Source organism: Triticum aestivum, chromosome 5D (genome assembly GCF_018294505.1).
Source record: "Triticum aestivum cultivar Chinese Spring chromosome 5D, IWGSC CS RefSeq v2.1, whole genome shotgun sequence".
NCBI classification, from domain to species: domain Eukaryota; kingdom Viridiplantae; phylum Streptophyta; class Magnoliopsida; order Poales; family Poaceae; genus Triticum; species Triticum aestivum.
The window spans coordinates 196527405-196547319 of record NC_057808.1 but is presented as its reverse complement, the minus strand read 5'-3'; the positions used below and the strand labels follow the sequence as shown (position 1 = coordinate 196547319).

At 42.3% G+C, this 19915-nt stretch overlaps 2 protein-coding genes across 5 annotated transcripts in view; one reads left to right on the top strand and one right to left on the bottom strand.

Moving 5' to 3' along the window:
- Positions 1-13070: 13070 nt before the first annotated feature.
- Positions 13071-17210, top strand: LOC123120050 (3'(2'),5'-bisphosphate nucleotidase). 4 transcript variants are annotated; one of them, XM_044540061.1, is made up of 8 exons: positions 13071-13373; positions 13880-13955; positions 14255-14328; positions 14412-14614; positions 16067-16277; positions 16393-16491; positions 16567-16720; positions 16833-17210. In XM_044540061.1, the coding sequence occupies exons 1-8, from the start codon at positions 13092-13094 to the stop codon at positions 17003-17005; spliced, it is 1272 nt and encodes a 423-aa protein (XP_044395996.1). In that variant the 5' UTR covers positions 13071-13091; the 3' UTR covers positions 17006-17210. The 4 variants fall into 4 exon arrangements, with proteins under 4 accessions (XP_044395996.1, XP_044395995.1, XP_044395998.1 ...); XM_044540060.1 differs by having other exon boundaries at positions 14246-14328; XM_044540063.1 differs by having other exon boundaries at positions 13124-13373; positions 13819-13955.
- The window catches only part of LOC100682406 (2-oxoisovalerate dehydrogenase subunit alpha 2, mitochondrial), a 19856-nt gene continuing 17113 nt past the window's right edge, over positions 17173-19915 (bottom strand). The window contains exons 2-9 of the mRNA XM_044540059.1: positions 19136-19273; positions 18874-19056; positions 18618-18775; positions 18373-18472; positions 18190-18301; positions 17973-18112; positions 17709-17894; positions 17173-17607 (exon numbers count right to left, since the gene is read on the bottom strand). Of these exons, the coding sequence (XP_044395994.1) occupies positions 17440-17607; positions 17709-17894; positions 17973-18112; positions 18190-18301; positions 18373-18472; positions 18618-18775; positions 18874-19056; positions 19136-19273 (1185 nt within the window). The 3' untranslated portion in view covers positions 17173-17439. The remainder of the gene's footprint in view (positions 17608-17708; positions 17895-17972; positions 18113-18189; positions 18302-18372; positions 18473-18617; positions 18776-18873; positions 19057-19135; positions 19274-19915) is intronic.

The window sequence follows — 19915 nt, the reverse complement described above, 5'->3', positions numbered from 1 at the left end:
TGCAGCCAGTACCACTATCTCACTAGTTCATTTGTGAGGAGGTTTGAATATTCATCTTCACGTAATTCTCAAACTGTCATGTTTGATCTCTATGAAAAATCTTACACTATGGACTTAGAGGATTTTACCACTGCTTGCAAACTTCCACAATGGGGTAGTGCTAGTGAACCTCGCAAATCTGAATTTAGAGATTTTCTTGCTAGTATAACTGTGGGGGAATCTAGAGATATAGCACAAGCTACCATAGGGAGCATTCATTTTCCTGCTATACATTATTTTGCTCTCTTCATAGGTAGGTGCATAAATGGTAAAGATGAAGCATGTCACATGTGTGTTCCTGACCTCAGTATTCTTAGGAGTGCTGTGTTAGGAGACAAATCTTATAACTTGGGGGCCATTGTTGCACGTAGGTTGCATCATAATAGATTTAATGGAGATTTCTTTGGCGGAATTTATGCAACCCGCTTAGCTGATTTTCTTGGTGTAACCATACGTAATTATGATATTGAATTGCCTCCTACTTATTTAGACTTTAATGATATGGTTCACCATCAGTTTGTCGAGAGGAATGAATCACCTCTCGGGTATCGCTTAATCTTTGACAGACGTCGTGCTGTCCGTATTACTCTCTCTGCTCCTGCCTTCTTTGAATATCAGGCAAAAGGAAGACATTTTATTACGAGAGAGGAGGAAGATGAGTATGAGAGGAGGGCGGAGGCAGCTCACCGCCACGCTGCAGCCCAGGAGGCAATAACTGCAGCATCACAGTACGACCCCGGCTACAACTATGGATATCCGCCAGGCCATCCGTGGCAATAAACCAATTTAGGCCAAAAGCCTAAGCTTGGGGGAGTACGTATTTCTCACCGACATTACATTTATGTTCACACACACTCATTGCTAGATGTCGGTGCTCATACTCTTTCACTTTAATATCCATGCTAGTTTATTTTCTTTTTCTTGCTTTCTTCTTGTGTGTTTAAAAAACCTTAAGAAAACCAACAAAATAGTTGTAGCTTTTAGCTAGTTTACTTTCTTGCTGTAGTAGTAATAATTAAAAGAAAACCCAAAAATATTTCCCGTTCTTCTTTTGCTTGTTGGGAGCTTTCCCGTGTAAATAGTTTTATTTCTTTTCTTTTCTTTGGGAGTCGATAGGAGAAGACCATGATTAAATTGTTGAAGTGGCTCTTATATGCATTATTGTTGATTTAACCAAGAGTCCATATTGCCTTGTCTTCTCCTGCTTATTGAATGCTCGCAGATTCCAGCTTAGTCCAATGCACGTGCACTCTTATTATTTTCACATCGTTCAGTCGTGCAAGTGAAAGGCAATTATGATGATATATGATGGACCGACTGAGATGAGAAAAGCTGGTATGAACTCGACCTCTCTTGTTTTTGTAAATATGATTAGTTCGCCATTCCTGATTCAGCCTATTATGAATAAACATGTTTGCAATGACAATTAGAGATCATAGTTGCTTGTGCCATGCTTGATCAGCTATGAGTTATAATGGTTTACCTTACGTGCCAACATGCTATTAAAATGGTTGTGATGTGGTATAGTGGGGTGGTATCCTCTTTTGAATGATTTAAGTGACTCGACTTGGCACATGTTCACACATGTAGTTGAAACAAATCAACATAGCCTTCACGATATTTATGTTCATGGTGGATTATATCCTACTCATGCTCGTACTCAATGTCTATTAATTTTAATGCATGTTCATGACTGTTGTCGCTCTCTAGTTGGTCGCTTCCCAGTCTTTTGCTAGCCTTCACTTGTACTAAGCGGGAATACTGCTTGTGCATCCAAACCCTTAAACCCCAAAGTTATTCCATATAAGTCCACCATACCTTCCTATATGCGGTATCTACCTGCCATTCCAAGTAAATTTGTATGTGCCAAACTCTAAACCTTCAAATGAAATTCTGTTTTGTATGCTCGAATAGCTCATGTATCAACTAGGGCTGTCTGTATCTTCCATGCTAGGCGGGTTATTCTCAAGAGGAGTGGACTCTGCTCCTCACTCACGAGAAAATGGCTGGTCACCGGGATGCCCAGTCCCATGCTTTATGCAAATCAAATCAAAATAATTGCAAACAAAACTCCCACTGGGACTATTGTTAGTTGGAGGCACTCGTTGTTTCGAGCAAGCCATGGATTGATGCTTGTTGGTGGAGGGGGAGCATAAACTTTACCATTTTGTTTGGGAACCGCCTATAATGTGTGTAGCATGGAAGATATCGCCATCTCTTGGTTGTTATGTTGACAATGAAAGTATGCCGCTCAAAATATTATTTATCTCTATTTCAAAATCGAGCTCTGGCACCTCTACAAATCCTTGCTTCCCTTTGCGAAGGGCCTATCTATTTACTTTTATGTTGAGTCATCACCCTCTTATTAAAAGCACCAGCTGGAGAGCACCGCTGTCATTTGCATCCATTACTATTAGTTTATATTGGGTATGACTATGACTGGATCTCTTTTACCATGAATTACAATGTCTAGTCAGTCCTTGATCTTTAAAGGTGCTCTGCATTTATGTTTTGCGGTCTCAGAAAGGGCTAGTGAGATACCATCCTGTTATATCATATCATGATTGTTTTGAGAAAGTGTTGTCATCCGAGATTTATTATTATTGCTCGCTAGTTGATTATGCCATTGCCATGAGTAAACATGAGACCTAAGAGTTATTGTGAATGTGGTTAGTCATAATCTTTGCTGAAAACTTGAATGTTGGCTTTACATATTTACAACTACAAGAGCAAACAGAGTTTGTAGAAGTTTTTCTTTATCACTTTCAGTTTATCAACTGAATTGCTTGAGGACAAGCAAAGGTTTAAGCTTGGGGGAGTTGATACGTCTCCGTCGTATCTACTTTTCCAAACACTTTTGCCCTTGTTTTGGACTCTAACTTGCATGATTTGAATGAAACTAACCCGGACTGACGTTGTTTTCAGCAGACTTTCTATGGTGTTATTTATGTGCAGAAACAAAAGTTCTCGGAATGACCTGAAACTCCACGGAACTTATTTTTGGAAAATATTAAAAATACTGGAAGAAGAATCCACGTCAGGGGGCCCACACCCTGTCCACGAGGGTGGGGGCGCGCCCCCTGCCTCGTGGGCCCCCTGACGCTCCACCGACCTCAACTCCAACTCCAAATATTCACTTTCGGGGAGAAAAAAATCAGAGACAAGGATTCATCGCGTTTCACGATACGGAGCCGGCGCCAAGCCCTAAAACCTCTCGGGAGGGCTGATCTGGAGTCCGTTCGGGGCTCCGGAGAGGGGAATTCGTCGCCGTCGTCATCATCAACCATCCTCCATCACCAATTTCATGATGCTCACCGCCGTGCGTGAGTAATTCCATCGTAGGCTTGCTGGACGGTGATGGGTTGGATGAGATCTATCATGTAATCGAGTTAGTTTTGTTAGGGTTTGATCCCTAGTATCCACTATGTTCTGAGATTGATGTTGCTATGACTTTGCTATGCTTAATGCTTGTCACTAGGGCCCGAGTGCCATGATTTCAGATCTGAACCTATTATGTTTTCATGAATATATGTGAGTTCTTGATCCTATCTTGCAAGTCTATAGTCACCTACTATGTGTTATGATCCGGCAACCCCGAAGTGACAATAATCGGGACCACTCCCGGTGATGACCGTAGTTTGAGGAGTTCATGTATTCACTATGTGTTAATGCTTTGTTCCGGTACTCTATTAAAAGGAGGCCTTAATATCCCTTAGTTTCCATTAGGACCCCGCTGCCACGGGAGGGTAGGACAAAAAATGTCATGCAAGTTCTTTTCCATAAGCACGTATGACTATATTCGGAATACATGCCTACATTACATTGATGAATTGGAGCTAGTTCTGTGTCACCCTATGTTATGACTGTTACATGATGAACCGCATCCGGCATAATTCTCCATCACCGATCCAATGCCTAAGAGCTTTTCACATATTGTTCTTCGCTTATTTACTTTTCCGTTGCTACTGTTACAATCACTACAAAACCCAAAAATATTACTTTTGCTACCGTTACCGTTACTTTCATATTACTTTGCTACTAAATACTTTGCTGCAGATACTAAGTTATCCAGGTGTGGTTGAATTGAAAACTCAACTGCTAATACTTGAGAATATTGTTTGGCTCCCCTTGTGTCGAATCAATAAATTTGGGTTGAATACTCTACCCTCAAAAACTGTTGCGATCCCCTATACTTGTGGGTTATCAACCTTCATCTTGAGTATATTCGGAGTCGGAGTGATAACTTCTTTCGGAGTGATTGTCGGAGTCGGAGCCGGATACCCATTCACCAACATGAGCTTGATGTCTTCTTTTTGTGTAGCTCCTTGATGACTTTTCTTTCCTTTCCGAGTCCTTGCTTCTCCGAGAGGGTCTTCGTTCATAACGATCATCTCTACTCCTCCTTTCTCTTGGTGGTGATTCTTCTCTTCTACTTCTTTTGGGAGAATCTTCTCTTCTTTTGTAGGGAGCCGTACACTCATTGGAGTAGTGTCCGGGTCTTCCACAATTGTAGCAATTACGCTCACGACTAGAAGATCTTTTGTCATTGTAGGACCTTGACTTGGAACTTCTTTCTTTGCTTCTACTCTTGTAGAACTTGTTGAAGTTCTTGACCATTAGGCTCAATTATTAATTGAAGGTTTGTTTCTCACTTGATGATGTGGGAGCATCACACGAGGCTTTGTAATCACCACTAGACTTGTTGTGAAGCTCTTCCTTATCCTTGAGTGACATCTCATGAGCAACAATTTTTCCAATGACTTCCGTTGGCTTGAGATCTTTGTAATTGGGCATCATTTGGATCAATGTGCACACGGTATCATATTTTCCATCCAAGGCTCTTAGGATCTTCTTGATGATGAATTTGTCGGTCATCTCTTCACTTCCCAAGCCGTCAATCTCATTTGTGATGAGAGCAAGCCTAGAGTACATTTCAGCGACACCTTCACCATCCTTCATTTTGAACTTGTCAAGTTGACTTTGAAGCACATCCAATTTGGATTCCTTGACGGAGTCGGTACCTTCGTGCATATCAATCAAAGTATCCCAAATTTCCTTTGCATTCTCAAGACGGCTGATTTTGTTGAATTCTTCGGGGCACAATCCATTGAAGAGAATATCACAAGCTTGAGAATTGTATTGTAACATCTTCAACTCTTCCGCGGTAGCTTCACGGTTTGGTTCTCTCCCATCAAAGAATTCACCTTGCAAGTCAATACACACAATAGCCCAAACGGCGGGGTTATGTCCAGGAATATGCATTTTCATCTTATGCTTCCAACTAGCAAAATGTGTACCATCAAAGTAAGGACCTCTACGGTGGTAATTTCCCTCGCTAGACGCCATACTCTCCTAGGTTGTGAAACCAAGGCTATGAGCACCAAAAGCTATGGAAATCAAAGCAAATGGAGACCAAAGCTCTGATACCACTTGTAGGATCGAAAGTATGTCTAGAGGGGGGTGATTAGACTACTTGACCAAATAAAAATCTAGCCTTTTCCCAATTTTAGTTCTTGGCAGATTTTAACAACTTAGCACAAGTCAAGCAATCAACCTACACATGCAATTCTAAGAGTATAGCAGCGGAATGTAAAACAATTGCATATGAAGGTAAAGGGAGGAGTTTGAGGGAGCAAACGCAATGTTGACACGGAGATTTTTTATCCGTGGTTCCGATAGGTGGTGCTATCATACATCCACGTTGATGGAGACTTCAACCCACGAAGGGTAACGGTTGCACGAGTCCACGAAGGGCTCCACCCACGAAGGGTCCACGAAGAAGCAACCTTGTCTATCCCACCATGGCCGTCGCCCACGAAGGACTTGCCTCACTAGGGTAGATCTTCACGAAGTAGGCGATCTCCTTGCCCTTACGAATTCCTTGGTTCAACTCCACAATCTTGTCGGAGGCTCCCAAGTGACACCTAGCCAATCTAGGAGACACCACTCTCCAAGAAGTAACAAATGGTGTGTTGATGATGAACTCCTTGCTCTTGTGCTTCAAATGATAGTCTCCCCAACACTCAACTCTCTCTCATAGGATTGGATTTGGTGGAAAGAAGATTTGAGTGGAAAGCAACTTGGGGAAGGCTAGAGATCAAGATTTATGTGGTCGGAATGGAATATCTTGACCTCAACACAAGTGTAGGTGGTTCTCTCTCAGAAAATATGTATTGGAAGTGTAGGCATGTTCTGATGGATCTCTCCACGAATGAAGAGGTGGTGGAGGGGTATATATAGCCTCCACACAAAATCTAACCGTTACACACAAATCACAAAACTCGGTGGGACCGATTTCGATTTGGTTCATAATGTGACCGTTAGGAGTTTCGGTGGGACCGACATGTCAACTTGGTGGGACCGATATCATTAGGGTTAGGACATAACGTAATCCCGGTAAGACCGATTACACAAACTCGGTGGGACCGATTTTGGTAATAGTCAAACAGAGAGTTGGTCAGGCAAACTTGGTGGGACTGATTCACTCATCTCGGTGGGACCGAAACGTTACAAAAAGGAAACAGAGTGTTTGCAATGCAATCTCGGTTGGACCGAAACGTTACGACGGGAAACAGAGAGATTACAATCCCATCTCGGTCAGACTGAGATCCCTATCGGTGAGACCGAAAATACTAGGGTTTCTGGCAGTGGCTATGTCAACTGAACTCGGTGGCTCCGGATAGAAAGAATCGGTGGGGCCGAGTTGGACTTTTGGTTTGGGACATATGTGGATATGAGAAAGTAGTGGAGGTTTTTTGGAGCATATCACTAAGCATTTTGAGCAAGCACCTCATTAAGCAACACCTCATCCCTACTTAATAGTATTGGCTTTTCCTATAGACTCAATGTGATCTTGGACCACTAAAATAGAAAATGTAGAGTCTTGTGCTTTGAGCTTAAGCCAATCTTTTGTCCTTAGCATTTTGAAGGATCCACTTTCTAATCCATGCCATGCCAATCATTGAGATTTCCTGAAATATCTATCTTGAAATAGCATTAGCTCAATGAGCTATATGTTGTTAGGAATTACCAAAACCACCCAGGGATAGTTGCACTTTCACCCTGGGTCAGTGGTGATCTGACACGTGTCCAACGGTCAGAGTTCAAACACATGCGATAGCTTGACTTGGGCTACAAGCAAAGCTGACTCGACCAACTCTAGAAGAGGTTTTCTCTCATTGTCTTCACTACAAGACATAGGATTTTAGGTTGAGCATCATGTAAGTTTCTGACTTTGTTTGCCTCGACCCCACTTAATAGTACGGTGGTTCCTATGACTCAAGAAAGAAGAAACTGAAACTACGAAAAGACTATGTCTTCGCGCTCCATTGTCTTCAAGCGAAAGCCTTACGTACCACCATTATCTTCAATGTCTTCACACATTTTTAGGGATCATCTTTGATGGGTAAACCGAATCTCCAGGGACTTCTATCTGTGTTCTTTTGTGAATCTCACAAACACATTAGTCCCTTAACCAAGTTTGACGTCAATACTCCAAAGCTAACAAAGGGTGGCACTAGATGCACTTATATGATTTACGAAGACTTGGACAAAATATACAAGATTCCACTACACAACTTTCATCCATAGCCATCTACATGTGTTGCCCCATCTTATTTTTTTGGCCAGGGCCATGTATTTTGGAAATATCATGTCACAGGCAGTTTGAGTCCTTATGAGTGGGGGAAACCAACTTACGATAGATCTCGGCCTCACCTCTCAAGGATGAATGTAATCTGCCTTTATCCTCCCGCCCCATAAATACAACCCTTAGGACACCGTTTAGATTTATGTTTGGTTTAGTTAGAAGTTAACATAGTTTCGTCAATAATAAGTTAATAACTCATCTTTATTACTTCCTCCGATCCAAAATAAGTGTCTCGGCTTTGAACTAAGTTTAGTTCAACCTTAGTTTAAAACCGCGACACTTATTATGGATAGATGGGAGTAGCAAATATTTGCAATTCTTGGCTCTTGCTTGTTCGTAGATTGCTTGCAATATTCGACCTTCCTAATCAGCTTGATCATACTCTAGCATGGGTTTAGCAATTGATAAGGCGCAACATCATCACACGTTATTGTGGGATCATCAAGGGGCTTCATGAAAATCAATAGCTATCCTCTCATTAAAAAAATGGGGATACCTTTGCCCCTATTAAGTGCCATCTTGCAGGCCTTGGGCCAAGGATGAGGTGGTCGTCTGGCCCGCAGGGGCAGTAGTGGAGGTAGCAGGGCCGTAATAGAAAATCCCCCTGCTGCAGGTAATGGGCCAAATAGTCAAGACTCAAGAGAAAGCATAATTTGCTGGGCTGTTAGCTGATCCGCTCCCCGCTGCATCTCGACCTCTTTGCTCACACACAGACACATCGCATGGCTTTGCATGATAATAATGTGGTCGATTTGGTGGGCGAGGAGGTGTGCAATACATGATAACGAGTTTCAGAGCCCTCTGACAACTATGTGCTTCATCAATAGGTATTTGGAGGATTTGGAGATTGCTTCGGTGAGGACCGTACAACCAACTATGGGGGCAGCCCAGCCTCGTGTCCAGAGGTGGATCGCTCCGGGTGAAAACTCGGCAAAGATAAATGTTGATGGAGGACTTTCACGCAATGGATGCATGAGTGCTGCTGCAGCTGTTTATCGAGACAAGGATGGCAAGTATCTGGGAGCCTCGGCGACGATATTTGAAGGACTAGTTGATGCACCAAGTCCGGAAGCTTGTGCATGCAATGAAGACCTCTCCCTCGCAAAGGATATCAACATATCACATTTGATAATAGCTTCAGGTTGTATGCAGCTTGTCTCGGATATCAACCAGGGTGCGCAATCACCTTATTCCATGATTCTATATGAGATTAGAGATAGAGTTAAGGATTTTGTTAAAGTTACTTTTCGGTTTGAGGTTAGGGAGGCGAATTTTGAAGCTCATGCCTTGTCCAAGGCAGCTTCGTCGCTTCTGGAGGGTCGCCACATGTGGCTAGGGATTCCCCCAAACATTATTTGTACGATAAAGCTAAATTCTTGCCGACTGGTCGTTGGCAACAGGCACGCACGCTTCCATCATCGTCGGTCGTTGGCTAATTTTTTTCAAAGAAGTAGGGCCAACAGGAATCGAATCCTGCACCTGCAGTCTCACTTCTGGCCTTGACTATACCTGGTGACCATCTCAGCCAACAGCATGTGTTGTTTGGAAGTGGGCTAATACAGTAGGTAGGTGGTTACCGCGAGTAGGCCACTGCTATGGTGCAGCCATCCATTTGTTTTTTTTCTGTTAGGAATTGGTACTACTCGGATTTTGTTGTACTTCTATAGAGAATGCATTTCCGGTTTTTCTTTCACTCATAAATCATCTTGTGGTTCATTTCTTGATGGAAGTAGGCATCCCCGCGAGCACTCCGATGATGCCGAGGACGACGTTGGTGGTGGGATCAAAGAGGATTCTACATGAGATGCACTTGGACAGGTGGGAGATGTTGGCAAAGGGAAGGTGGCGCGTCGTATCATGGTAGAATCCAATCAAATCTTCATAGTAATTTGGTGAGAGAGGGGTCATTATAGGAGAGAAAACTATATGTAGTTCTAACATAACAATTATGTAGTCACCGGGTTGTAGTTATCAACATGGTTATTTTTATAGTTACCAAGTTGTATATGTTATGGAAACATGATTATTATAGACCGACTTACCCATTATTTGCTTGCAAAAAATCGTTGAAAACATATCTGGGCAACTATTTGTGTAAATAGCATGATAATATAGACTCCCGGACCTGATAATTTAGATGCAAACATCACGATAAATTTGACCCGTGAGAAAAAGTTGTTGAAAACATACCACCGATAACTTCTAAGTAATAGCATGGTAAGATATCGAAGGAAATATGCCCTAGAGGCAATAATAAAGTATTATTTATTTCCTTATATCATGATAAATGTTTATTATTCATGCTAGAATTGTATTAACCGGAAACATAATACATGTGTGAATATATAGACAAACAGAGTGTCACTAGTATGCCTCTACTTGACTAGCTCGTTAATCAAAGATGGTTATGTTTCCTAGCCATAGACATGAGTTGTCATTTGATTAACGGGATCACCTCATTAGGAGAATGACGTGATTGACTTGACCCATTCCGTTAGCTTAGCACTCGATCGTTTAGTATGTTGCTATTGCTTTCTTCATGACTTATACATGTTCCTATGACTATGAGATTATGCAACTCCCGTTTACCGGAGGAACACTTTGTGTGCTACCAAACGTCACAACGTAACTGGGTGATTATAAAGGTGCTCTACAGGTGTCTCCAAAGGTACTTGTTGGGTTGGCGTATTTCGAGATTAGGATTTGTCACTCCGATTGTCGGAGAGGTATCTCTGGGCCCACTCGGTAATGCACATCACTATAAGCCTTGCAAGCATTTGTGACTAATGAGTTAGTTGTGGGATGATGTATTACAGAACGAGTAAAGAGACTTGCCGGTAACGAGATTGAACTAGGTATTGAGATACCGACGATCGAATCTCGGGCAAGTAACATACCGATGACAAAGGGAACAACGTATGTTGTTATGCGGTCTGACCGATAAAGATCTTCGTAGAATATGTAGGAACCAATATGAGCATCCAGGTTCCGCTATTGGTTATTGACCGGAGAGGTGTCTCGGTCATGTCTACATAGTTCTCGAACCCGTAGGGTCCGCACGCTTAACGTTACGATGACAGTTATATTATGAGTTTATATGTTTTGATGTACCGAAGGTTGTTCGGAGTCCCGGATGTGATCACGGACATGACGAGGAGTCTCGAAATGGTCGAGACATAAAGATTGATATATTGGACGACTATATTCGGACACCGGAAGTGTTCCGGAGAAGTTTCGGATAAAACCGGAGTGCCGGAGGGGTTACCGAAACCCCCCGGGAAAGTATTGGGCCTTAGTGGGCCTGAGGGGAGAGAGAGGGCAGCAGCCCAGGAGGTGGCGCGCCCCCTCCCATGAGGAGTCCGAATTGGACTAGGGGAGGGGGGCGCGGCCCCTCTTTCCCTCTCCCTCTCCCTCTCTTTCCTTCCCCCTTCTCTCTTCCTAGTTGGACTAGGAAAGGGGAGTCCTACTCCTACTAGGAGAAGGACTCCCCCCCTCCTTGGCGCGCCCCAAGGGCCGGCCGGCCTCCCCCCTTGCTCCTTTATATACGGGGGCAAGGGGCACCTCTGAACACACGATTGATCTACGATCTTTTAGCCGTGTGCGGTGCCCCCCTCCACCATATTACACCTCGATAATATCGTTGCGGAGCTTAGGCGAAGCCCTGCGTCGGTAGAACATCATCATCGTCACCACGCCGTCGTGCTGACGAAACTCTCCCTCAACACTCGGCTGGATCGGAGTTCGAGGGACGTCATCGAGCTGAACGTGTGCTGAACTCGGAGGTGCCGTGCGTTCGGTACTTGATCGGTCGGATCGTGAAGACGTACGACTACATCAACCGCGTTGTGATAACGCTTCCGCTTTCGGTCTACGAGGGTACGTGGACAACACTCTCCCCTCTCGTTGCTATGCATCACCATGATCTTGCGTGTGCGTAGGAATTTTTTTGAAATTACTACGTTCCCCAACAGATATGTCCCCTGACTTAATAATTTAGGTACAAACATCACAATAACTTTAACTTGTGGAAAAAAGTTGTTGAAATTAAAACATACCACTGATAACTTCTAAGTAATAGCATGGTAATATACGTCCTCGGACCTGATAACTCGGGTACGAACACCACGATAATTTTGACACGGAGAAAAAGATATTAAAACATACAACTTTTCGTGTAAATAACATGATAATATAGGCTCCCGGACCTGATAACTTAGATACAAATACCATAATAACTTTGACCCGTGGAAAAAAAGTTGTTGAAAACATACCACCGATAACTTCTGTGTAAAAGCGTGATAATATACGCTTCCGGACCTGATAACTTAGGTACAAACACCACGATAACTTTTGACCTGTGAATTTTTTTATTGAAAACATACTCTATAAATAACATGGTAACATAGGCTCCCGGACCTGATAACTTATGTACAAACACCACGATAACTTTTGACCCGTGGAAAAAGTTATTGAAAACATACTCTGTAAATAACATGGTAACACAGGCTCCTGGACCTGATAACTTATGTACAAACACAACGATAATTTTGACCCATGAAAAAAGTTGTTGAAAATATACGCACAACTAAGTTGATAACTTACTTAGTCCAGGTGTGATAACTTTTGACCGGGAGGGGGAGGAACTTGTTGAAAAACACCCTCCGGTAACTCGTGTGTGAATATCATGGTAATATACACGCAACAGAGTTGATAAACTTTGTTAGTCTAGGCCTGATAACCTTTTGACCGAAAGAAGTTGTTGAAACATATCAACATGAGATCTAGTTTCGAAGGCCTTGTCGCAACGATTTTTTATGTGAAAATGGTTTTTGTACCAGAGCGGCTGTTTGAGAATCTAGGATGACCATCTTGGTAAAGTTGGAAGACCATCTTTTTATGCCCGGTATTTTCCATGAAAATAGCTTGGTAATTGTGTGTTACAGTCGTGATAACTTACGTAGCACATGCGTGGTAACTTTTTACCCGAAAAAAGTCATCGGAACATACCAACATGGGATCTAGTTTTGAAGGTCTCGTTGCAACGAATCTTTTATGTGAAGACAGTTTTTCAATATGGCCGATGTTTGAGTTACAAAACATTTTGAATTTTCAGTCTCGAAAAAGAATCTGCTGACTCATTAGTTTCGGTTTTTTTTTCTGCATGCATGAATGGATGCATGCATCATGGATGGATCAAAGTCACGATAGAAAATGGATCGATGTAGCACCAGAAAATCGGAGATGGATGGCCTCCGAGCGGCTATAGATGAATCGTCCGGATCTACCGCTAATAGTCCATACGTATGGACATTAGCACAGTCCTTATTTGTGTCCTTATTTGTATTCCGGATGTTTTGATCAATGAATAAAATCCCTAATTTCCCTTAAAAAAAAGACACAGCGCATGGCTTCGCGCGTGGGCCTCCTCCTCGCTCCCTCCTCCTCCCTCGCCCGAAACCCACCTCGTGCTCGCCTCCCTTATCCCCTGCCTTCCCACCACCTTGGCCGCCCCACCTACCGCCGATTCGCCTCCTCCGCGCCGCTGCGCTCCCCCCTCTGGTGGCCCCGCCAAGCGCCACCCCTCTTTTCCGCCCGCGCCATGTCAGGGTCCGCCGGTAGCCCCCCGTACGCCGCCGAGCTTGCAGCCGCCAAGAAGGCCGTCGCCCTTGCCGCCCGCCTATGCCAGGTGCCCCTTTTCGTATCTCACATCCGCTCCTTGCTGTGTTGAGGTCGCCGCTCGGCGGAAACCGTGTTGCCGCTACGCGCTACTGCCGCCGGCTGCTCAGCCCTTGCGACGAAAGAGGGGTGGGGAGCGTTGCTGATTCATGGGTAGCATGCACGAGCGACCATTTTATTCCATTTCTTTGCATCTTGAATTACACTTTCAAGACGATATCGTATATCAACTCTTACAATACGAGCAGTGTAATCTCTGTGAGGGTACATCATCTCTTACAGTATAGTACTCGTATAAATCTTCTATTGTACTACTCCCTCCGTTCCTAAATACTTGTCTTTCTAGGCATTTCAACAAGTGACTACATACGGAGTAAAATGAGTGGATCTACACTTTAAAATATGTCTACATACATCCGTGTCTTGTTGATTGCATTGCTTGCTTCGTTCTTCAGATTCTTGATGCATTCCTGCAGCTGGAATTTATTGCTTTTGCTCCGTGTCTTCCTTCTTCAGACTGTACAACAGGAAATTCTGCAATCAGATATTCAGTCCAAGGCAGATAAAAGTCCTGTGACAGTAGCTGACTATGGTACATGCCCACTTTGTAACTGTTTACCTCTAAGTGCTTGTGTTTGCTGCTTAATGCTTAATAACTAGTGCCCATACTTAACCATAATTCAAGTTACTCCAGAAGTCCTCTATTATTTCTTGCTTTAACTTATATGGAGATTTTAAGATTTCTTAATGATAAGGTTTCTTACACCGAGATGATAAGATTTCTTAAAGACCATTCAGAATTGTATGCTCGTCAATCGGTTAAGACTAATACATGAAACTTGTTCTTCCTCTCAACTTCCTCACTTGCTAATTTTCTTTTAGTACATGTAGGATCTCAAGTATTGGTAAGCCTTGCGTTAAATATGGAAGTAACTTCTGGTTCATTTTCTATGGTGGCCGAAGAGGTAATTCACTTGTGTTGCTATTGAATTACTCTGTGTTTAATAGTACATAAGTATTTTTCGGTTAAGTGGTTGTACGTACATAGGACTCAGAAGACTTGAGAAAGGATAGCGCTGAAGAAATTCTGGAACATATTACTGATCTTGTAAATGAAACTCTCGCTGAGGATGGTTCATACAACATTACTTTATCTAAGGAAGGTATCCTCTCTGCAATTGATACTGGGAAGTCTGAAGGAGGTCCATCTGGCCGACATTGGGTTCTGGATCCAATTGATGGGACTAAAGGGTGAGCTATGGTAACTGCAACCTGCAGGTGTCACAATCTGCTAATGCGAGAAATGCATTTTTTTCCCACCATTACTCTACCATCTACTCTACTAGTTATTATAAGTGCCTTCTTTCTCACCAAAACCAGCGTTGCTGATTTGCTGTCCGTGTTCCTAATCATTAGTTATTCAAGGTAGCAGGCACCACTGCCTTCTTTCAAATGACTTGAATTCCTGACCTATGGTTCTTAAGTTCTTCATACAGAATGAATTATTTTACCAATTATCTTATTTAATAATTTATCTGTGTTTCTTAGATCTGATTTATGCCTCGCTCAAGTATATTGGTGCATCTCATATGCCATCGACAAACATGCGATGATGTGCCATTTTTGCATAACTGGTTTAGTGAAGCATGCTACTGTATGGATATGTTAAGCAAAATATCAATTCTCTCTTGGCATTTATGCTGATATTACATTGATGTACATTTTGCCCTTCCTATATTAAATAGAAAAGGTCAATAAGGTAGTGTTTTATCTATTACATTGTCTTTTCAATTAAGAAACCATAAGCATGATAGGCGTTGCACATAAAGCAGAAGAATTTCATGAAGTTAAACTCATGCAAGCAATATTACAGCAAAGGGAAAACTAAATGTAGATTCAAGGGTGGATTCTTGAGGTTAGGGTTTAGGTACTTGTGCATTTTGAGAAAAATTTCAAATTAATCATGGATGTGCATATTGTAAGAACTTTTTCACCTGCGAAAATTCATGCAAATATATGATAAAAAAATAAAGAAAGAAAAGTGTTGCAATTATACTATTCAAAAAATAAGTTACTTTCTTTTTCTTTTTGCGCGGGGTATGCTTGTTAATAATGTTCCGTGTTTTTGTAGGTCCTCATATTATGACATGATGCACATCTATGATTTGTTTTTGAAAATTTAAGCTGCAGAAGTGGGTAAACCTAAAATCAAGCACACACCCTTCATGTACAACAAATTGATAATTTGACTCTACAATTGAAGGGTTGCCCTTGATCTTCCATGGCACAAACAATTTGGTAGAAATGACATTACCATCTGACGCAATGAGATGGAAGGATCATCTTACACAATGACAAGCAGTAGAAGTGCCAATATTACTTCAAAAAAATTGTGAACCAGTTCTTAGTAAACTGTATTCTGTTCCCTTATCTGAGATAGCTCGTGAAGTGCTAAAAACTGATCAGCTAGCTGGCTAGATTGAATGCCCTTTCTTTCATGTCCCATATTTTAGCTAAAACATTCTAACCTGATCAATCGTGGACAGTACTTACCATTGTTTGAAAAGAAAGACATTCCGCCATTTGATGATGGATTTTTCCTGCTGAAAAACAATGATATGCAATGCAGCACCTCTTGTTGTTACTATCTTTGCCTATAATACATTTTGACCATTTTTGTGTTGTTTTAATAACTTGATTCAGTTTCTTGAGAGGAGGCCAATATGCAATCGCACTGGCACTGCTTGATGAGGGCAAAGTTGTTTTGGGCGTGTTGGGATGTCCAAATCTTCCTTTGGCATCAATAAGCAACCTCAATGGTAGCTCATGCGGAGATCAAATGGGGGCCCTCTTTTCAGCTACAGTTGGTTGTGGTGCTGAAGTAGAGTCATTAGAGGGCTCTCCACCACAAAAGGTTATTACCATTTTCTAGCTCTTTTATTTTGATTTGAAATAGTTAAGCCTATTTCTACCTATGTGAGATATTTTGTTTTTATTATTGACTCGCTTCTGGTTAACTTTCATTATAGATTAGTGTTTGTACCATCGACAATCCAGTGAATGCCTCGTTCTTTGAATCCTATGAAGGAGCACACACAATGCATGATTTAACTGGCTCTATAGCGGAGGTTTGATCTTGACTAGTCTTTGCTTAGGCTATATCCGTTTTAGTAGAAACTAATACCGTGTTTGAGTGCTACCAGAAACTTGGTGTCCAAGCTCCTCCAGTCAGAATAGATAGCCAAGCAAAATATGGTGCTCTGGCCCGTGGCGATGGTGCCATTTACTTGCGTTTTCCACACAAGGGTTATAAGGAAAAGATATGGGATCATGCAGCTGGCGCAATTGTCGTCACAGGTAATGCATTTCTCTTTATTTTTGTAATACATTTCTCTTTATTTATTTTTAAACAAGGAACTCGGCTCAAGGATACATATTTCCTTATTTTCCCTTTTCGTGTGTTCCCCAGAAGCTGGAGGTGTAGTAACAGATGCCTCAGGAAACGATCTCGATTTCTCGAAAGGGAGATTTCTTGATGTTGACACAGGCATCATTGCCACAAATAAGCAGTTGATGCCATCACTGCTGAAGTCTGTCCAGGAGGCCATCAAGGAGAAAAGCCAGGCCCCTTCCCCATTGTAGAAGCTTTTTTGGTTTGAACCTTCCCTATTGTACTTGGATTGATCCAAAACAATGATCGCAATGCCACACCTTATTCACACTGTTTATGTGTAAATGACCTTTTTGTTGGGACAAAGGCAATCCTTGTTGTATCACATTTGTACATCTAAGGAGTGGTGACAGCCATGTCTTAAATAAAAGAGGCATCTGCCTGCAGTTATAAATATCTTAGCATAGCTTTGTTCAACATAAATGTCAGCAACAACTATTCTTTGTGTGAGCAACAGCCAATCTCTTGTATTATTTCTTTCAGAGATTTTTGATGTGCAGTTTATCCCCCCTTGTTAAATTACATACAATTCAAGCTATAATCAATATTAACTCTTATGGTACCAACTAAATCATCATTCATGGGTACTTGCAGACTCAACATTGCAGAGCTAAGGCTAATAGGACTAAACAGGCACATCAGCTGGATACTCTGCAGAATGCTTTTTGATGGTATCCAGCAGCGACCGCTCTTGCTCACGAAGGTTGGAAGGCATTTGATCATAAACATCAGTGAAGAGCTCCGCAAGCCCGTGTTTTGGCATCCTCTCGGCCACCTGAATGGCTTGCAGGAGCTGCACAGAAATGAGCTAACAGTTTCAGTTGGTCATGTATGAAAACTAAATGCATTACAGAGGTCCAGATCCACCTTTCTGCAACACCAATATTACATTACCTCTTGCCGCACATTGTTCCTGAGTTCAGACTCTTGAGTGTCGCACCACCATCCATTCCCCTGAACCCATTTTCTGTACCTGGAGACGGGATCCCTCGCTGTTCGCCAATGCTCCATCTCATCAGCCGGCCTGTACTTGGTTGAATCGTCGGATGTCGAGTGATGGCCGACTCGGTAGGTCATCGCCTGAAAGCTTTCTACTCAGTAAAGTACTCTCAGCAAATGGTATATTCTGAAATTTTGTTAAACTATACTATTGTGCACCTCAATTAAAATAGGCCTTCCTTCAGTTATAGCCATTTCCCGGGCGGTGTGGACTGCACTGTACACAGCAAGAGTATCGTTGCCGTCTACCCTGATACTGCGTATTCCGTAGGCCTGACCGCGGGTAACAACTCCATCACCTGCAAGAGTAGTTGGGTTTTATACAGTGCCCGTGCCAATATCCCCTTGTATGATTGAGCAGAGGCACAATTCATACTTCTGAACTGTTCGGCGGTTGGGGTGCTGATTGCCCAGCCATTGTTGCGGCAGAAGAAGATCACTGGCGCTTCCGTGACAGCAGCGAAGTTGAGCGCGGCATGGAAGTCTCCCTGACGTTTTTCAGCTGTTAGAGAGATCTGGTTACAAGTTGTAAGTAAGCAACCAATGATTGTTCATCTACCTCGCTCGTGCCACCATCGCCGAAATACGTGATGGCACATGCCTTCTTCTTGTCCATCTTGAGAGAATAGGCAGCGCCAACAGCTTGAGGGAGCTGAGTGCTGATCAATTGCCAACAAGGATAAATCTCTGCTTCACTTGCACAACATTTTTCTTTTTTCTTTTCTTTTTTCAGAAAGGAAGGAGGAAGTATTTCATTTTTTTTCTTTTCCGAAAAGGAAGGAAAAGGAAGTATTTCATACTTACGCGATAGGCGATGAGACTGTGAAATAATTCAGACGGTTTGATCCGTAATGTATTGGCATCTGCCTGCCTTTACCGTAATCCAGCTTGTTCCCAAACAACTGGTTTGCAAATTCTTGCAGTGTGAAGCCACGCCATAGAAGAACACCGGGCTCCCTGTACTTCATTTGGCTCCAAAATTTCCGGCCAAGAAAAGAAAAATAAGTAAAATCAATACTATTCAGCACTAACATTCTTTTTTGGAGCAGATGATATGCACCTGAGGTAGTACAATGTCTTGAGCACTAAGCGCAGCAGCAGAGGCTATGTTGATTGCTTCTTCACCATTGGAAGTCAGATAGAAGGAAATTCTTCCCTGCCTCTGAGCTTCGTAGAAGATTGTGTCCATAATCTGGAGGGTGACCATGTTACTGTACATTTTCAGAGCCAACTCCTTACTGACCTGACAAGAATGAGAGACATGCTTCAGAACAAAATTATTCACTCGTGGAGCAATGGCAATGGCAATGGCGGTACTACACCTCTTGGAATCTACTGCTGTATATAGTCCCACCATCGTCGTCAAGAACACGGTAACAATTGATCCTTTCCCTTTGCGACTCCGGCAGGAAATTCATTTCACCAACAAAGGAAAGCTTTCCTCCAGGGAAATCTACAAACTGCGTCGGTAACAATCAAAATTAAGTTAGTTGTGCACGGGGAAAACCATTGGTGGCCCCAGAAGAATGAATGTATAAAATCTCCTCAAAATAAATTTGGAAGCACAACCGGGTTAGTCTAACTGACCTTGGAGGCAAGGCAATGGACTATTTTATTCGTTGACAACGATTGACCATGGCAATATCAACATTGTTTTACTTTACCAGCAGAGACTCGTAATAATTTGTAATAATTTGTGTCATCAGTTGACACGGAGGATGTAACACCCTGGGAATCATGCTACAGTAACTCCCTGTGATTAAGCTAATCATGTTGCTAAACAGGGCTTGATCACATTTGAATCACCTTCCTTTTCTAACTCCTAGTTCAAACTTCAAATATAATTAAAGTAAAAAATAAAAGTTTTCAAAAACTCAAACAAAAATGTTCTGTGGGTGCTAAATAATACACTGGCAATTATGGTGGAGAAAACTCCTTTTTATAAAATGCCTAAATACTTTAAATGAAATATAACAGAAAAGAAAATAAACAAATAAAAGGAAAACAGAAAACAAAACAGAAAAAGAAAAAAAGAAGAAGGCCCGTTCCCCCACTGCACCCCGGCCCAAACTGGGCCGCCACCCCCGAACCCCCCCGGCCCA

Coding starts and splice junctions, on each gene's coding strand:
- LOC123120050 (XM_044540060.1), top strand. CDS start 13,092: ATGGCTTCGCGCGTGGGCCTCCTCCTCGCTCCCTCCTCCTCCCTCGCC. Junction 14,329..14,411: donor TTTCTATGGTGGCCGAAGAG/GTAATTCACTTG, acceptor GTACGTACATAG/GACTCAGAAGACTTGAGAAA. Junction 14,615..16,066: donor CCAATTGATGGGACTAAAGG/GTGAGCTATGGT, acceptor AACTTGATTCAG/TTTCTTGAGAGGAGGCCAAT.